This window comes from Condylura cristata, unplaced genomic scaffold (genome assembly GCF_000260355.1).
Source record: "Condylura cristata isolate star-nosed mole 26May11 unplaced genomic scaffold, ConCri1.0 scaffold00002, whole genome shotgun sequence".
Classification (NCBI taxonomy): domain Eukaryota; kingdom Metazoa; phylum Chordata; class Mammalia; order Eulipotyphla; family Talpidae; genus Condylura; species Condylura cristata.
In genome coordinates, this window is record NW_004567103.1 from 27,954,011 (window position 1) to 27,972,286 (window position 18,276).

The 18,276-nt window shown below is 37.0% G+C and overlaps 2 protein-coding genes across 2 annotated transcripts in view; one reads left to right on the plus strand and one right to left on the minus strand.

Annotated features, from left to right (window-relative positions):
- Nucleotides 1–8,262: 8,262 nt before the first annotated feature.
- Nucleotides 8,263–10,903, minus strand: MARS2 (methionyl-tRNA synthetase 2, mitochondrial). The gene has a single exon (XM_004674408.2). It carries the CDS (start codon nucleotides 10,868–10,870, stop codon nucleotides 9,104–9,106), a length of 1,767 nt encoding a protein of 588 aa, XP_004674465.1. The 5' UTR covers nucleotides 10,871–10,903; the 3' UTR covers nucleotides 8,263–9,103.
- Nucleotides 10,904–15,515: 4,612 nt separating this feature from the next.
- Nucleotides 15,516–18,276, plus strand: part of RFTN2 (raftlin family member 2) — a 51,900-nt gene continuing 49,139 nt past the window's right edge. Inside the window, exon 1 of the mRNA XM_012729332.1 lies at nucleotides 15,516–15,970. Within this exon, the coding sequence (XP_012584786.1) occupies nucleotides 15,832–15,970 (139 nt within the window). The 5' untranslated portion in view covers nucleotides 15,516–15,831. The remainder of the gene's footprint in view (nucleotides 15,971–18,276) is intronic.

Genomic DNA, 18,276 nt, shown 5'->3' on the forward strand with positions numbered 1-18,276 from the left:
TTTGCTTTTTTAAGGGAATTTAAAAAGTCTTAAGAGCCAGAACATTGAAGATACAGGATAAAATCATGGTTTCCTTTACTGACACACACTTAACATAGACTTCTAGTATGTAATAAGTAGAACCACTTAAAAATATCTTTGATATTTGGGTTTTCCAGTTTTATTTCAGATGTTTCATATCTGTGTTCAACCATGGCATATACAGAATAGACACAACCAACCATTTACAGTAAATTCCTAAAAACACTGTCTTAGGAAAATAATGTGTAGAAAATTCTAACTTCCACATTATTTTGGTTTCAGTGGATTTAGGTTTGTGTATATTTTGCTTGTATTAGATGTTTTTAATAAAACATTTCAAACTCCAGGTTTACATTAGAAATTGTGGTAGATATTAATACATATAAAAAGTTTGTTAACGTAATATCTGGGAATGTTTTATCATAATCCACTGTTTTATGCCAAATAGTATGTTTAAAGTTGACACTATTCTTAAATATACTTAAAGGTATCTCCAAATCTATTTCTGGGCCTGTCATTTATACATGAAATATAAGGGTTTTTATAAGCATTTACTGCGTATCATGTCAAGATTCAATAGAAGTTTCTTCTTTTAACATAGCAACACTTATTTAATATCCTTTTTATCTTTCATGTAGGTCTTAGTTTTAAGTTGCTAGATTTTCAAAGCATTAACCTTGACTGAATAAAACTTACCTATATTTCACCTTTAAGATACAAAGAAGCTATGATTATCTGCTGTTACAAAATTTAAGTATTTTATAATTTAAAAATGCCTTATTATGATTTTTCAAAATTAAAAAATGGTCATTCTAAGTTTAAAGCCTTCCTGTTAATAAATATTCCAACCTTCTTCTATAAAAATATTATATTCCTTTTATAGTAGATTGGATTAATAATGAAACAGTGAAAATACACTATAAATATCTAAACTGACTAAAAGTTACCTTATTCTAGCAATTACAGAAATTTGCACAATTCTAACAAAGAGGACTTTTCCCCACTATTTTAATTTCATAAATATTCCATAAACCAAAGTTAGTTTGCTCTTCTGTTGAGGAAAAATAAGAATTACATATTAAAGCCTGTATTAGGAAGATGATAACCCTATAACTTGAATTTTTAATCCTGTCCCATAAGTGATAATGAATTATCCACTGATTGTATATATTTATTAGCTAAATCACCATATTTCCAGACTAAAATGTTTAGATTGAGTAATAAAATATAATAGCATAGTGATAGTACAGAATATTCTAGCACATTCTAAGGCCACTTCACATATTGAGAATAGTCTATTTTGCTTACATTTATCTTGACTATAACATGCTGTGTGATAAGGCCCAGTATCCTGTAATTAGAGTGCATCATGAAACAGTCTATTTAACTACTCTGCTTGTTTGATGTTTTTGGCATACATTTTAATGCTGTATTTATTAGTCAGGCTTATTCAGACTACACCAATGCATTTTTATTCTAAAACTTTTGTAAATTTCAAGAGTCCAAAAGTAATTGCATTTTGCCTAAAAAAGATTTACATTTTAAGTGTTTTTCATTTTTTCCTCCAGACAAAAAGTACAGAAAAATGGGGATGGCTTGAAAATTTTCTGATATACAAAAAAAACTGTTCTTAAATTGTGGTACTTTGCTCTTATTTTATAGATGATGAGACATATCCACGATAGCAAAAACAGTTTTAATAAGTAAAGATCAGTGTTGTAGTTTTTAACTATTAAGATCTTTTTTATAAGACCTTATATATAATACTTCATAAAACCTAGTAAGACCTAATATATAATAATAAATATTCCTACTCTTAGCCTCATATAGTTCTCAAATAATGATAATTTAAAAAAGAACATGTTTTTGAATTTTTAAAAAGCAGTATCTTTTTTTTTCCTTTGTGGTTTTAGAAAAAACACCTAAAAAATAATTTTAAACCATATATTAACATTTGAAATGATTTTTAATACTTTCAGTGTGTTACTTGCTAATCATTTTTAGAATCTTTGTTTTTAATATGTCTAACTTTTGGCATCAAAAAGCTATACAATATCCACTAAATACATTTTACAACACATTAACTTCCAAAAATACTCATATTTGTACTCATATTTGACCTATTATGAAAGTTTTTTTAAAAAAATACTAATACATGTAAATTTTTCTTACCCTATATAAATACCCAAATACTGCCTAGCAAAGTTAACTTTAGGATTGTTTTATTCAGACTATATCCAACCACACGTGAGAATAGCTTTCAGTTAATTTATTTACTACCCTAATATCTATACCAAAGAAAACATGAAACTCATCAAAAATCCTGTTTATACCTGTGCCCTCATTATGTCTCCCTCTAGAGAATGACTTGTTTAAAAAACAACTTGAAGTCAGACTTAACTACCTTCACATATTGAATATCTGAACATCTATCTCCACAAACTAAATAATGGTTTTTCTCACTACTCTGTCTTAAGCAGTAAGTTTTAACTATGTTTTCTTTTGTTTAACATCTGGTTGATTTCCTAATCTTTATACTTAGATACAGTCATATATCATTTTTATGCCCTACTGCTGATAGCTCCACCATTTAGAGAGTCACCAGGGGTTATGGAAAAAGGAGAAGTGACATATACTCTGTCTCAGGCTAGAAAACTCATTTTATGGTATTACCTGCATCCAAGAATGTTTTATTTTACAAATGTTATGAGTTAATTACCTTATAGATGCTGATTTCTAGATGGACAAAATTTTATTAAGAAAAACTTTCTACTTTGATGATTTACAATTTTTTATACGACATCAGACAGTCATAATAAATGTTAACATTGCCTCTATTCAGCAAAAAAATACTCTTCAAATCTTTAAAATGGCATGAAAATTCAAACATCACTTTTCATGCAATTATTGATACATATTTTCAGTTATTTTAATAAAATTTTTTCCTATAATACCAAATAGGTTTCTTCATTAACACTTGATTCATTTAATTACATTCCAGTGTGAATTATAAAATGAAACAGAACCCAGAACTAAAAAGTTATGCTTTGGAAAAAATGTAGGAAGCTTCCATAAAATAAATTTTATGGAAAGTTAATGTAATAATTTAAATTTACCTGGATTGAAGATTCTTTGTTTTATGAAAGCCTTTATAAATTCTTTCAGTAAGTTATTTTTAAAGGTAATATTTTAAATAGTTATAGGTGTTTTTTACAATGCATCAGTCTAATTCTATCAGCAAGTCATAATTTACTATTACAAAAACACTGAAAAAGTACTCATAAGACCTTGCTATTTACAGCTTGAATTTAAAGAGTTCAAATATTTAATACCTTTTTTTAAAATATAAGTTAAAATATAATTTAGATGAATGCTAAGAGATCCATAGAAAACATAAGTTCACTCATACTTCAGGATAGGCCATGTCCAACATAATAGCTATAGTTCATTAAAAATCTAAAATGGGACATTATTCTTTACATGAGTCATAGTAAAATCTCTAATTTGGGGAAATGAGAACATGTTTTGACTGTCACGTGAGAAACAATTTACTAGAAGTTATCCAATATGTGGCATTTTAACTGACAGGGTGGTATTTGATTTGGTAACAAATAGCGTCAAAAGGGCATTTAATCTGGTTTCAGCAGACTTGTTAGGAAAGATATCATAAAGAATACAGTATAAATGTTCAGTAAATTCATAAAACTTTGTTAATAGATGAGTCTTTTAATAATTTCATTTGTATTAAAACTATGTACAAAATGAAAAAGTTTCAGTGCTTGTGACCTCTAATAAAATTCTCTGCTTTGTTACTATAAAAATTTAAATAAAACTGTTCATGATTAGAAATAATGCGTATTTAAAGCATAAGTTAGTAAAATGTTATTTCAGAGTACTGTGATTCATGAATTTGTGATACCATACTTTTACTCAGAGAATGTTTTATTTACTTCTGAAGATCAGAAACAAAATAACATTAAGGGGAAAAGGAAAATAAAGACTACATTTTTGTTAAAATTTTTAAATACTTTATACAATAAGCAGGTTTAGGATATAAAACAACCTATGGGAAGCAAAGAGAAATAATTTATTTTGTGATAAAGGTAAGTATTTTACCTAAATTTCTATTTTGCTACTCATCTGTTCCATTAATTCCTTCCTTTGAAACACTCATTAATGTACTCCAGACTTACCATCTAGAGATCTTTGGATCTGATTGTGCCTTCCTTTTTCTCACACTGACATCGGTGATTGATCCTGGTGTTGGTGCTAAGTGTTGTGGTGACTCTGACAAAAACACAAGTTTGAGTTGAGGCATTCCTATTTTGCAACTGTCTGTACAACCTTAAGCCAAATTATTTGATCTCTCTGTGCCTCAATTTCTCAGTATTAAACACAGAATACTACATAAAGTTGATGGGAAAAGGAAATGAGATGACAAAAATAAGGAACACAGAACTATTGGATTTCCCTTCTTCACTTATTATTGAAATAACAATTAGTAAACTTGGCAAAATTGTGCCATGGTATTCTCCCCTTTCAATAATTCACAGAGACCTTTAGTGTGAGCATTTGAGCATTAAAGACGAAGTCTACCTTTATTTTTTCATTGCATCGTTTCTCTCAACTAAGGAGTGGTATTTTCACTTTTTAGAAAACATTGCTTATAGTTTCCAATTTGAGCTTTGTATTTTGGTGCTAATGTCACCAATTCATACAAGTTTATAAATATTATTACTTGAAACATTATTTCTTTTATAGTCTCACTTTATTTTTAATACTTTCCCTCAATATGAATTGTCATTAATATTACTATGGCTCCTTTTGGTTAACATATGACCAGTTTATTTTCTGTTGTTTACCTTCTTACTTAATCATACTTAACTACACATAGCTAACTTTTTAAATTTAAACGTGAACACTGCTGTTTATTTTAGCAGAACATTCGTACTATTAAGTTTTATTTGTATTACAATTACTGATATATTTGTATTTCAGCCATCAGGTTATAGGCTTTGTTTTACCATAGTTTTGCTTTATTCCCCCTCCTTCCTATCTTCTGTTGAATTTTTTTTCATTGGGTTGAAATACTTTCTGTTTTATTTTAGTGATTAACCTAAAATGTGTAACATATTGTTAAGTTTATATTTGTAATAGTTATAGCTTTTAACCAGTAGATTCTTCTAGACTTATGTGTTCCAAAAATTTAATATAAACTATTTTAATCGGGGAAAATACAAAATTAATCACAAAAATACAAAATCACATTATTATTGAATAATCTAGCCATCATAAGCTAGTTTTTGAAGTTGCTTCTTCATGGAAAATCCCACAAACCAGAAATCTGTCAACTAATGAGGGCTACATGCATAAGACATGATCTTAGAAGTAGCACTTGGGGAAGTTACTGCCACTTTCCCCATACTGTACAGTAAGATAGGTGGCATCATCCATTTCTCAGTTGTTCCAAGAACTGTCCCTCCTGTTTGCTCAGTCAGTCTTATAGGCCCTCTTCAGATACTTTATTTAAAAATCGGTAAGGACGTCAATACAGAGCTCATCTCTTCTTGGAGCTATAATTTTCTTGCAGATGGCAGGCTTGGTTCCTTGAAACATCCTGACATCTCATACCATCCTGTTCTTCTATGAGGAGCTGTGGACTTTGAAATCTGCAGTAACTGTGCCATAAACTATATGGGAATAATTTTCAGCTCATAGGCAAGGAGGGACTTCGATTAATAGTCTCACCTTCCTTTGGTGAAGATCCACATATGGCTGAACTTCCTAATAGCTACTCATGACAAGAGGTATATAGGAGAGAGTATATATATAACAGTTGCTAATGCCAAGTTACTTGTATAGCTCTTCCTAATTCCCTTGCCTCGTCATGAAGAGTAGGAAATGATTCATATGGTTATAATCTTAAAAATATTTTAAATATGGCCAACTATTGAGGTCCATGGTTCCATTAATTCGGTCTATTTATACTCACTTCTGACAAAAGATGAAATCAAAAACCTATCAGGGTTTACAGAACCAGATCTCCCCAATAAGAACAGCTGTTTGATATCTGAACTGTTGCTAGGGGGAATTGCTTCCTGTAAGCAATAGCAGATTATCATAAAGCAGCGTTATGGACTAAGTCTTAGTCAAAAGGCATGGCTCCCCCATAACAGTGTACTCACTAAGAGTGATGCAATCCAAGATCCAGGAAACCATCCCTACCACAGTGTCCAGAGTAGTCCATTGAACACTTGGTACTGCCACTACCTGCTGCCCAGCAGCAGGTAAAGTCATCCTAGTTGGAGACCCACAACCTGATTAACTACTACTGACTTCACTTCTGTTCCCAAAATGCCTACCTAAAGAGTTATGCCCAAATCACAGGTACATCTAGTAGGGAGAGAGGAAAAAAAAAAAAAAACGCTTCACGGGCTTATGTTCCAACCTGGGCTTTGAATACTTTTGCTGTCAGTATTTATCAGGTTCTCAGTCCTTACAGTCATACAGGCCCTTAAAAAACAAGGCCTACTTCCAGAATAACAGACTTCAGTGAAATCAGAGGTTGTGTTTTATTTCTTGTCCTGCCTATTCTTGACTTTCATACAACCATAGGTTTTCTGATTTCTGAGGTGCCCTGATCTATGAATTCAGTTGTGGGATAGACTTCCAGTATACAGTGGTACCATTTAAGCCATACACTGACCATAACTTCTTACATGGCTCCATCGATGAGACTGAAGTTGACTGAGTTGACAGCTTGTAAGATACTATTTAAAAGTCACATCTCATGCATATGATCCATGTGTTACCACTTGTAACTCTCCTTCCAGGCCTCCTAATGAGGATTTGAGAGCCTCAAGATTAATGTTTGGGAGAATCGTCTTTCTGGTTAATGAATCTACAAGATGCCAGATAAAGTGTAACAGTTCTGGAATAAGGAACTTCTTACAGGATTATAGGTTTAATCATCATTTTCTCCTAAAGTGGCTAGGATGTCCTCTCAGAAGTGCATGCTTTCCACTTTTAAGTTTTGCCTGTTAGCCACTTGCCATTCTTACACTGCTGGATCTTGCAAGGCACATATACCCACTCAGTACCCAAGATTATGTGCTTAAGTATTACGTACCTCCTACAGAAAATTCAAATGGTTGGTCTTCCATATCACCACAGTAGTAAGATATAGCCTACCACACACACTCCTTCACTCAAAACATCCCGTCTTCTGTGGTAATTATGCTCCCTTTGATTCTGTTTTCTTGTACACTCCAGTGAAAGATGTTCTAGTAACCAGTTAAGTACCTATATAAATGGCAAACTGTACAAAAGAACTCCACTGACACTCTTAACAGTATACTGACCAGCACTAAGTGGTAAAGACAATTCAAGTAGAAGACAATATCCATTCATAACTTACAAACTTTTAATAACCTAAACAAACTCTAAGACTCCATAAGGACACATCAAAGGTAGAGGCTATCATTCAATGGTTTTCCAAGTCATTTCCTTTATACAAACACATCCCATCATTTTCACCACTCTGTTCTATATAGATGTAGAAAAGATACTACACTTGGTCTTAAACCACAGTAATCTACCCTGTAGTCCCAATAGGTAATTGAAGTACATTACATGAAAAGTCCAGAATTCCATTATGAATGAGTGAATGAACCAACATTTGTCTTTGGCATTCTTTTCTAAGCACTTGCCAACCAACCAGAAAATATTCAGCATGCTGATAAACAAAGTGGAGGAGAGCATTTGCATCAGGAATAAACCTAAAGGGCTACCAGCATAATAGTTTACTCCAAGTGAGATGTCTCTGGTCAGTATCATGCTTAAAATGAGTATTTCAAGGCAAATTCTCATTTTACACTTTTAACTTTCCAATCACCTATAGCACTGGTTTACTGTGTTGTAGTTATTGTATAATTGATTGTTAACATCTCTGTTGTGTTCCTATGAAGCCTTTGAGAGTCCTAAATCCAATTTGAGATTCCTGCAGCATTGATCATTCCTCCCTTTCATTATTCCTTTCAACAAATACAACAAAACAGATCTGAATAAGGTACTTACAAACTTTTAAACGTTACTAACCTAAATGAGAAAAAAAAAATCAGTAAAACTACTTGGAAGTAAACACTAACATTTATTTATAACTCTTACACAATTTGTATAACAGAGATTCTGATGGACCCAAAATCATAGAAATAATTATTACATGCATAATAAAACTAAGAAATTTAAAATATTGCCCTTTTGAATTTACTGATTTTTATAAATCATACCTGTAAATTCATGTTATTAAGGTTTAAAATTCTGAATATTCAAAGTACCTCACAGAGCTTTATTATAGTCTGGACAAACTTAATATATTTACTATTTTCTCAGTAGTCTTGGAAAATTTATGATCCTTTTTAAATTTATGTAGAAGTGGTTGTTATTATCCCCTACTTTAAGAAAAGCAATAAAGATTATTTTAAATTTTGCAAAATAAGAAACCGAAAATATTCTGAAGCCTTAATGTTAACACTGTGAGAAGCTAGCGCCATCTACTGGTTGAAGTGTAATGTAAAGCGTAATGTATTGGATTTAATCAAGGTGGTTAGAACATAAAAATGGGCAGGACATATCTAGACACTGGTTTTTAAAGTTAAATAAAATAATCTGTTTTAAACAGAACACTCAACACACAACAAAGTAGGACACCCTGAGGTAATGGCCTTCATCACCCACTAATTTGCCCAGAAGAAGCCCGGCTAATAAAAAACAAGCCATGAGAGGTAATCTGGACAAATAACTGTTTTGGAAGGAGGCACAATGAGATAAAAACAGTATCAGCAAAGTTGTTAACTTTGCACTGGAGACATCTTCAGGTCACTGGTACACAAACACAGTGGGCACTGAGAACTAAAGAACTGGGGGTAGGTACCTGAAAGACAACAAACTCGATTCACAGGAACATTGCTTATGTGCTCATTTGATGCAACGATCTAGAAAAATTAGTATAACTTTCCTGAAAATGCAAACAAAAAAAACACTTTTGCTTTTTTTTAACCACAAGTCAGTAAGAACTAAGATACTAGGTTCTGTGGGCTTTCACCAGCCAGGCCCTGGACTGGTCCAGTCTTGGAAACAAGAGACCAGTTTCAGGTCCCAGCCTCCTCCCTTCAAAAGGGCATGGATGGCCATAGTATCGAGGCAAGAAATAGAGTTCTGCAAGGCCCCTCTCTGTGGCAGAGACCCCTAACCTAGACAGCAGCTTGTCTGCTAGGCTTGGGGTGACCGGCTGGAGCAACGTTCCAAAGACTCTCAAACACTCCAAGGCTACATGAAGCACAGTTCCCAGCCAGGGAGCATCCACTGGACTCTCCCAGTTCAACTTCCATGGAGCATGCCTTTGGACAAAGCCATTAGTCTGACGGACACAGTTAGACACTGCCTCCAGAGCCTTATAGATCTGAAAGTTGTCATAGTAGTCTGTGACCTGCTTGGGCAAAGAGGCGACTGCGTTCACCAGAGCATAGTCCTCTGCCTGAACACGAACTGATGGTCCCACCAACCCTGGTTCACTAGGAAAACAATTTGTGCAGAAGGCTGGGTAAATCCCAGAAGGATTTATTCTACTGGCAGTGCATCGGTTCAAGAGACCTCCCAAAGCATCTGCCAGCTCAGAGTCTAGCAATTTAACCACCTTTTCATCATAGTAATCACAGTCCCAGTTGGGTACGCCCTGCCTTAGCAAAAAGTATCGGAAGCCATCCACAGTATAGCGGTCAAGGCAATTCCTAGGATCTATCACGTTGCCCAAGCTCTTAGACATCTTTTGGCCACAGACTGTCCAGTGCGAGTGAACATAGATGCGGTGCGGTGGACTCAGGCCGGCCCCTAAAAGAAGGGCAGGCCAGTAAATAGCATGGAATTTGAGAATGTCCTTGCCTATTATATGCGAGGTGGTCGGCCACCAAGAACTGAAATGGGCATTTGGGTAGCCGATGACAGTAAGATAGTTGACCAAAGCATCCAGCCATACGTAGATGGTCTGTGAATCGTCGTCGGGCACCGGAATGCCCCAGTGCAGGTGGCTACTCCTGCGAGAGACGGACAGGTCGGGTAACTCCTCCTCCAGCCACTGAAGGACCGCCTGGTAGAAAGGAGCGGGAGTGATCGTCTGAGGGTCGCCGCGTAGCCACCGTAAGAGCGGATCCCGGAATTGGGAAAGCCTGAAAATGTAGTTTTCTTCCTTAGTCCAGGAAACAGGATGGCCACTCTCTAGAGATACAGGACATAAATCCCCCGATGGGCCCGGCTGCCGAGCGACCTTAGCCTCAGGCAGGAAACATTCGTCAGAGGCGCAATACCAACCTTCATAGAGCCCCTTATAGAGCAGACCCCGGGACTTCAGGACGCCCCAGAAGTGCTGCACAGCCGTCCGGTGCCGGGCCTCGGTGGTGCGGATGAAGTCAGTGGAGGAGATGCCGGCCTCCCGGAAAAGCTGCTGGAACTGGCCGGAGACTCGGTCGCACAGCTCGGACGGAGCCAGCCCCGCAGCGGCTGCCGCCTGTTGAATCTTCAGGCCGTGCTCGTCGGTGCCAGTGGAGAATCGCGTGGCTGTGGCGCTGGGGACGCGGAGGCGACGGTGGCGACACAAAGCGTCCGCCAGTAGCGCCGAGTACAGGTGCCCGATGTGCGGCGCCGCGTTCACGTAGAAAATGGGTGTTGTAAAGAAGGCGCGCGCGTCGCCGGCGTCGTCGCCGACCCCCAGAGGACGCGAACTGCAGCGGCGGGCACCAGAGACCTTACTGGCCCCGGTGCGTCCCAGCACCCGGAAGGCAGGGATTCGCAGCATGTTGCCGGCCTGGCCGGAGCGTTGGAGGGGGCGTTGTGAACGCACGTGTGAGGGGCGCGTGCGCAGCCGGCCGCGCGCCGCTTCCGGCAGGACAGCCAATGAAGTCCGAGCCCCGCGCCCCGCCCCCGCCGCCGCCGCGGCCTGTGGACGCGCGCAAGGTCAAAGACCGTGTGGAAGCGGCGTTAGCCGACCGTGTGAGAGCGGATAATCTTAATCTTTTCATAACATCCTGTGTGCTCTGCTGTGGGTTGCGATCTATATTTATAGTAGCCTTCCTGAGCCGAGCTACTTGTGGACAGGAATTTTATTGCCAAGCTTTTCTCAATCCCCCCCCCAACCTCTGTCCTGTACCCCATTTCTCGTACGCATAAAAAAGTGTATCCCAAAAAAAAAAAAAAAAAGCCTAACATGCCTGGTCAAGGTAGCCATCCGAAATGGTATACACAGTGGGATATGTAGTCAGTGTGCATGGAAAAATCAATCTTCCAAATGTATTTCTCAAATGTAGTTTTTAGTAATTTTCTTTTTTTTTTTTTAAGATTTACTTATTTGTGCAGAAATGGTTTACAGGCCAGAGGCTCAGGGGCGGTGAGCGGCTTCACCAGAGACAGTGGGAAGCAGAACAGGCAGATCAACGAAGTCCACTGCTGAGAGGAGCAGCGGGTCAGGAGAGGTATGCCACGCCATGTGGATCTCCTCTAGGGCAGACGGGAATCGAACTTATGCGAAAGCGGTTTTAGATCCACAGTGCTGTGCTTTAATCCACTGCACCACCACGGAGGGCCGTAATTTTCTTTTTTAAAAGGTATTGAGGTTCTTTGAAAGCAGTATCCAAGTTTGCTTTTAGTAACGGGCCCCTCACTTTGTTGAAGGGGGGGAGGCTCATGAGCCCAGAATGGGTTAATATTCATCCTTGCTTTATTACATTCTTTGACCTATAACAGTCCACCTTTTTTTTTTAATGACTACGTTATTCATTTAATAATAGAAAGAAATAGAACATCATCAATCCAAAACCTAACCTAAAAACTAGGAGGCCTTCTCTACTTGTGATCCCAGAAAGCAGCACTAGCAACTCCTGGGGCCTAGTTAAAAATACAAATATTTGGGCCCTCCCTGGTGGCAAAACTGGTTAAAGCATAGCACTATGAAGCTAGCCGCAGCCCCTTCAGCACTAGTTCGATCCCCAGCCAGGGAGCTGACCTACATGGCCGGCAGACCTCCCTTGTCTCACCAACTGCTCCCCTCAGCAGTGTACTTCAGTAGATCTGCTGAAAGCAGAGCAGTGTTCTGCCCCCCACTGTCTCTGGTGAACCCTCTTGACCCTCTTGTCCCCCCACCTGTACCCCAGCTCTATACATAAATAAATAAGTTTTAAGGCAGTTTTTAAAAAAATACAAATTTAAAAAATTAATACTCTTATTTAAACCACAAGCCATGTACTGAGTCAGAAACTTCAGTGGACCCAGCAGTCTAGGTTTTAATGATTTTGTTATGTGACCCTGCTACACAGTGAAGCTTGAGAACCACTCAACTACACTACCAAAGAGTTAGTTATGTCTCCCTTTGCTCCTTTTCTTCCTCCTGGAGGTAATCATTGTCTTGAATTTTGTACTATTGTATTTATGTTAGCACATTTATAGTATATCTAAGCCATATATCATTTAATTTTGCATGTAGATGAAAAGTTCAAAACCAAAAATCCTACATCTAATATTCTTAACCTTACCTTTTTCACTCAAGAGTTGGTACTAAAATTCATATATGTTTTTGCTTATAACTGTAGTTGATTCATTTTGATTGGTGCATGATAATTTATAAATGAGACAAATGGTAAGTTGAATCTCATTACTGTAGTGATATGGAAAGTGAATCAATCAAATTGTCCAAAGGAGTTACCCTTTGGGGATTTGTCTGAAGTCCTATTTGATCCAGCAGTTTGAGAGAAGCAGGTGAAGGTTAGGTAAAACTTTGAACAGGGAGGTATATATGGCACCCTCCATAATTAGCAGACAAAATTAGGCCAAGTGTCAAATTTTCTAGCAATTCTTAACATTGATTCCTTTTTCCATGAAATCAGTTCTTCAGCATACAAGCATATTACTTTTTTCTCCCATCTTAAAAAAAAAAAAAAAACTTATCTCCCACTACTCCATTCCTTTTTTTTTTTTAAGATTTATTTATTTATACATATAAGAACTGAGGTAAAAGCCAGCGCTGCAGAGGTTGAGAGGATTCATCAGAGACAGAGTGGGGAGCAGAACAGGCATCTCCACTGAAATACACTGCTGAAAGTGGGTCAGGAGTGGTCTGCCAGGCCATGTGAGTCACTTCCCTGGCCAAGGATTGACCTCTTGTGATGCTTTACCCCATTAGGCACCAATATTCCATTTCTTTCCTTCCTTTTATAACAGAACTCCTTGAAAGAAATGGCCATTAACTGACATTTAAATGGTTAAAGTTTTTTTGTTCTTAGAAACTGTGCAGCTACTAATCCTCTTGTATTTATCTCCTGGTAATTAAAGTTTCTCTTAAGTATACATCTAGCAGTAATACCGCTGAATAATAGAAAATGTAAATGTTAAATTTCCCAAGAAATTTTACCTTGGCATTCCAAGGTATTATCCAACATGGTTAAACAAATTCATGTTCCCACTATATCCATAAGGCCATCTTTTCAATTCTTGATGTAATCTACTTATTTAATGTTTTGTCAGCAAAATGAGTATAAAATGTTCTCACTGATTTTCATACAAGCACAACTCACAATAGCCAAAAGGTGGAAACAAGCCAAATCATGTCTTCCTCACAGAACCATAGATTTCTATAAAGCAAAGATCATGTTTAGTTATACCCAGCATCGTGTTCACTGACTAGAATATAGCAAGCACATAAGTATAACCAGTACTTAAAAATCTTTCAGACAGGCCCTCCCTGGTGGCACAGCGGGTTAAAGCACTGCACTAAGAAGCCAAGACCACTTCCTCATTTCCCGCCTGCCCTGGAGGTAACCACATGGCGTGGCAGACCTCTCCGGACCGGCACGCTGCTCCCCTCAGCAGTGTACTTCGTAGATCTGCCTGTTCTACTCCCCACTCTGTCTCTGGTGGATCCTCTCACCACCCAGCACCTCTAGTCTGTACCCCAGTTCTGTATGCACAAATAAAGAAATCTTTAAAAAAAAAAAAACTTCAAATATTCCATTTCCAGTACTTCTTCCATTCCATATTTCCAGTACTCACAGCACATTATATAAAAGAGAACATGAAAAATGATAGGCATGAAAGCACTGTGAATAGTCAAATGAGTCACACTGGGTCAAAGGTAGCTGTCTTCCTAGCCCAACTAACCCAAAAATTGCTTCCCAACAACTATGCTCTTCCTTGAGAATGTAAAAGACTGTGGAATTTTCCTCTGTTAAAAACATTTCTGAGAAGTAAACTATCTAAAGACAAGTAAGCAGAAGGAAGAGACAAAAGGTCATAGTGATCTTCAAACTAAATAACCCTTCTCCCTTTTGAGAATTTTGATGTGTACTATTTAATGTGATGAAAAAATCTTCTCAGGCTTAAGTCCTCTAGAATCTGAAATGTGATCAGGGTTTATATAGTGGCAGAACTACTTCCTTTCTATTACAATTCTCAATTCTGTTTTATAATATAAACATATTAACAAATTTATTTTGTGTTAACTAAATATAGTGTTAAGATATAAGATAAGATTATCTCAGTTAACCTCGATAACAAGCAGATGAATTGAGTACTATTATTAACTCCATTATAAGAGAGGAAACTGAAACCTGAAGAGGTCAAGTAACTTGCCAAGATCGTGTTTCTAGGAGGCATTAGAAACAGGATTTGAATCCAGGCAGTCTGGATCTAAGATTTATAGGTTAGATGAGGTCACCTGATTTGTAAATGGTAAAATGGAATAAACACTCATTACAATGAGTCCATATTAAATTGTTCTTGACTTCAGGTAAATAGTAATTTATTAAACTGAATCAAATTGTCAGCTTGTTTGTTTTTATTAAGGACACTTTGAAAGCTGTAGAAGTATTATTAGTCTCTATGGTAAATTGTTTAATAGTATTTTAAACATTAAGGATGTTGAGGAAATTAACCACCTAACATTTTATCCTTTGCAATTAAAATCATTTTACTTAAATATTTTAATACTTATTTTTATATTTGGGAGTTTTAATTAGCATACAATTTTTTCCAGCAAAAAGAAATTTCCTGTGGAAAGAAATCCTCAAAAAGGCTATCTAAAGACTAGAGTGTTTGAGGATTTTTTTTTTTTTAACTTTACTTTTCTCTTTTTAGATTCCAGAAGTAGTTTCTCAAAAAGCTGACTTCCTTTCTGGAAATGATTTTGTTTCCAACCATGTTGAGAATTCATTTCTCTCCCTCCCTTTCTCTCTGGTTTCTTGGTAGTAACAGAGAGGAAGGAGGGGGTGGGCACTGGAAAAAGGAAAACAGAAAAAGAATTGTATGCCATTATGCCTGAATATAACCTCTATTTGTAGATAATTCCATCTGAGTTACACTTTGCCTTTTTATTTCCCTTTTTGGGCACCTCTTTTAGCATCCAGCCAACTGGAATAGACAAAGCACTGTTGGTGCCCTGAGCGACAGAACTCTGGTTGGGGGCTGGCTGTAAATTGACGTGGCATGGAAATTCTCCGCTAAGTTGTAGCAGCTTGCATGCTCCTCTAAAATCAAGCCCAGTCTCCCGGAGCTGTAGCTTAAGAATCATGGGTTCAACGACTTTACAAAAAAATGGGTAGACAAGATTCTCAGCTCCTTTCTTTGGACTCAAATGTTTTCTTTTGGGGAATCTATGGCTTAACTGAAAAAATCAAAGCAGTTAAGTCTGTAACTTTCTTTTTGCAGCTTAAACAACAGAATTTGCTGCTCTCCCTCCCCTATCCTGCAATTTAATTCCTTACAGATTTTGCCATGGGGTGTGGACTTAGAAAGCTAGAAGACCCTGATGACAGCAGTCCTGGAAAAATATTTTCTACCCTGAAGAGACCACAAGTGGAAACAAAGACAGAAATTGCTTACGAATATGTGTTGCTGGATTTTACTTTACAAGGTACTTTTCTTCTATTTTACTTGTTTCCTAGATAAGGGACTGCTGTATTTTTAAAATGTTGATCATAATCAGGTTATATATCAATTTAACATTAATGATTTGTTTCTTAATTATATTTTGAAAGAGTTTTGTTTACTTCCTTGCTTCATTTTTTATAACGTGGCTGATATATAGTTTATAAAATTAGTAAGCTAGTTAGAAATATTTTTCACTTTTAAATCAAATGCTATTTGTAAAAGATACATGTTTGATTTTCAAGCCAACTAGCCAGAGCTTTAATGACAGTTTGTGTTTTGAAAAAAGATCTGAATGGCACAAGAACAGAGCACATAGAAAATATTACTTGCATCATATGGAAGAATATTTGCTAGCACAGTTTTGAGATGTTCAATTATGTTAAATACTGTGATTGTTTTACTCATTTGGCATTTTGACCAAACTAAAACTTGAAATTTGAAAATATGGTAAAAGGGAAGGGGTGGAATGGGGGTGTAGGGAAGGGATGTCGTCTTCTGGAAGACACTATTTTGCTTGGTGCCTGGTCCCTAACAGAGAAACTCCCTGTTCCAGAAAGTTGGAAACACAAATAAACAAGCCCAGATGGCAGTCCTGTGGAAGGAACAGAGGCAGCTCAACCTCACAAATACTTTGCCTCACTTCTTTTGGAAACTTTAGAGTACAGCATAACGGCACGGATAAAACTTAGTTTTCAAAACTTAGTTTTCAAAAAGCAAAACTCTGTGACTTATTATGAAGTACTAAAAGTGAGATGCAAAAAGTATGTTTCTATGAGGACTTCCACACATTAATATTTTAAGTTCTTGTTACAAAGTTAGACTTTTAATTCTTATAAGTCACACATTTTATCAGTACAAAATTGAAACTAATTATGTTGGATATTACCTTAATTTTGCTTCAAACTAAATACAAATTCTTCATTTTTAATTTGCTCTGAAAACAGTGCATCTTTGTGTGAAAAGCCAGAGGAGCCCATTTTTCTTTGTCAAAAATTGAACTAGCCAGCAAACAAACTCCCTTGAGGGAAGTACACAAAATATGTACAGATCTTTTTAACATATCCACATTTCCACTTTTATCTAAAGCTAAGGCTACCAAAGATGTCGGTGTTCTTAATTTTCATTTTAATTATGAAGTTAGTGGTTGTTTGAGACAATGGTAATAATCAAAAAGTAGTCGAACAATAGTGTGAGTTTTTTCTGTACTTTGAAAAAAACATCAGAGAAAATATTGTGATCTGGTTTTTAGTTTGGTGCTTTGTTAATTGATTGTCCCTGTCAGTTATTTTCAGGACCAGTTTCTGTAAATCCATAGCATACAAACACATCACCCTTAAAATCTTGTCTAGCTAAAAACTTTATACCAGAGCCATTTTGATCCACATTTTTAAGGTTTGCTGCACAATCCCCCAGAGAATTATAGGGTTTACAATAACTTGAAATTTTTCTGATTTTTTTTCCTTCCAACAGTATTAATAATTTCAAAATGAATTTGTGTAGTTTTTCTTGAATCAGAAAGATCTGTCTTCTAAGAGAAGTCATTTTGGTTTTGTGATTATGAGATACGCCTCTCTCTGAGAAAGGGGTTACCTTCCACTGTAGGTGTTTGGCAGCAGTAATAGACTATTACGCCCTCGAGTCTTAAGTCTGGGCACAGTTTGTAAGTGTTAAGGCAGAGCACAGGCCTGTATTTTAAAGTCACACCTGGTTCCTATTTGAGGCAGGCGCCTTGCCTCCTGGTGCCCCTTCCAGTCCTTCCACATGTGTTTTGTTTTGTTTTGTTTGTTGGTGTCTGCCTTTACCGCAGAAGTCATTTCTCCCCACATAAGCCCAGCTCCCAAGCCACCTTCCTCGCCCCTGTTGTCTCTGACCTTCACCTGCCCCTCCAGTTTATAATACAGTGCGTTAGTGGGGCTAAACACATACCAGGCTTCCATTCAGCAGTGGCAGTTACCCTGTGGGATCCGGTCAGTACTGAATGGTGGCACCTCCTGCCTCTCGCAGGCTACCGTGCCCTGAGAAACAGAAAACAAATGGCCTGCAACAGCTGCGTGTGTTCATGATGAGCCTCTCACTTATTTTCCTCTGTTTTTCCAAACAGAGGGCGGGACAAAGAGTAAAGTCCCAGGGGCAATCAAGAGGAAGAGACCTTTGAAATTTCCAGTGCCCTGTGTTATGGTGGTTATAATTATCTTGAACAACTACTTTATTTTTCCATTCAATTCCATCTTCTCTTTTTCCCTCCCACCCTTTCTCACACTTGGGGTTGAGGGGGAGCTTTGAGTCATG

Coding starts and splice junctions, on each gene's coding strand:
- MARS2 (XM_004674408.2), bottom strand. CDS start 10,870: ATGCTGCGAATCCCTGCCTTCCGGGTGCTGGGACGCACCGGGGCCAGT.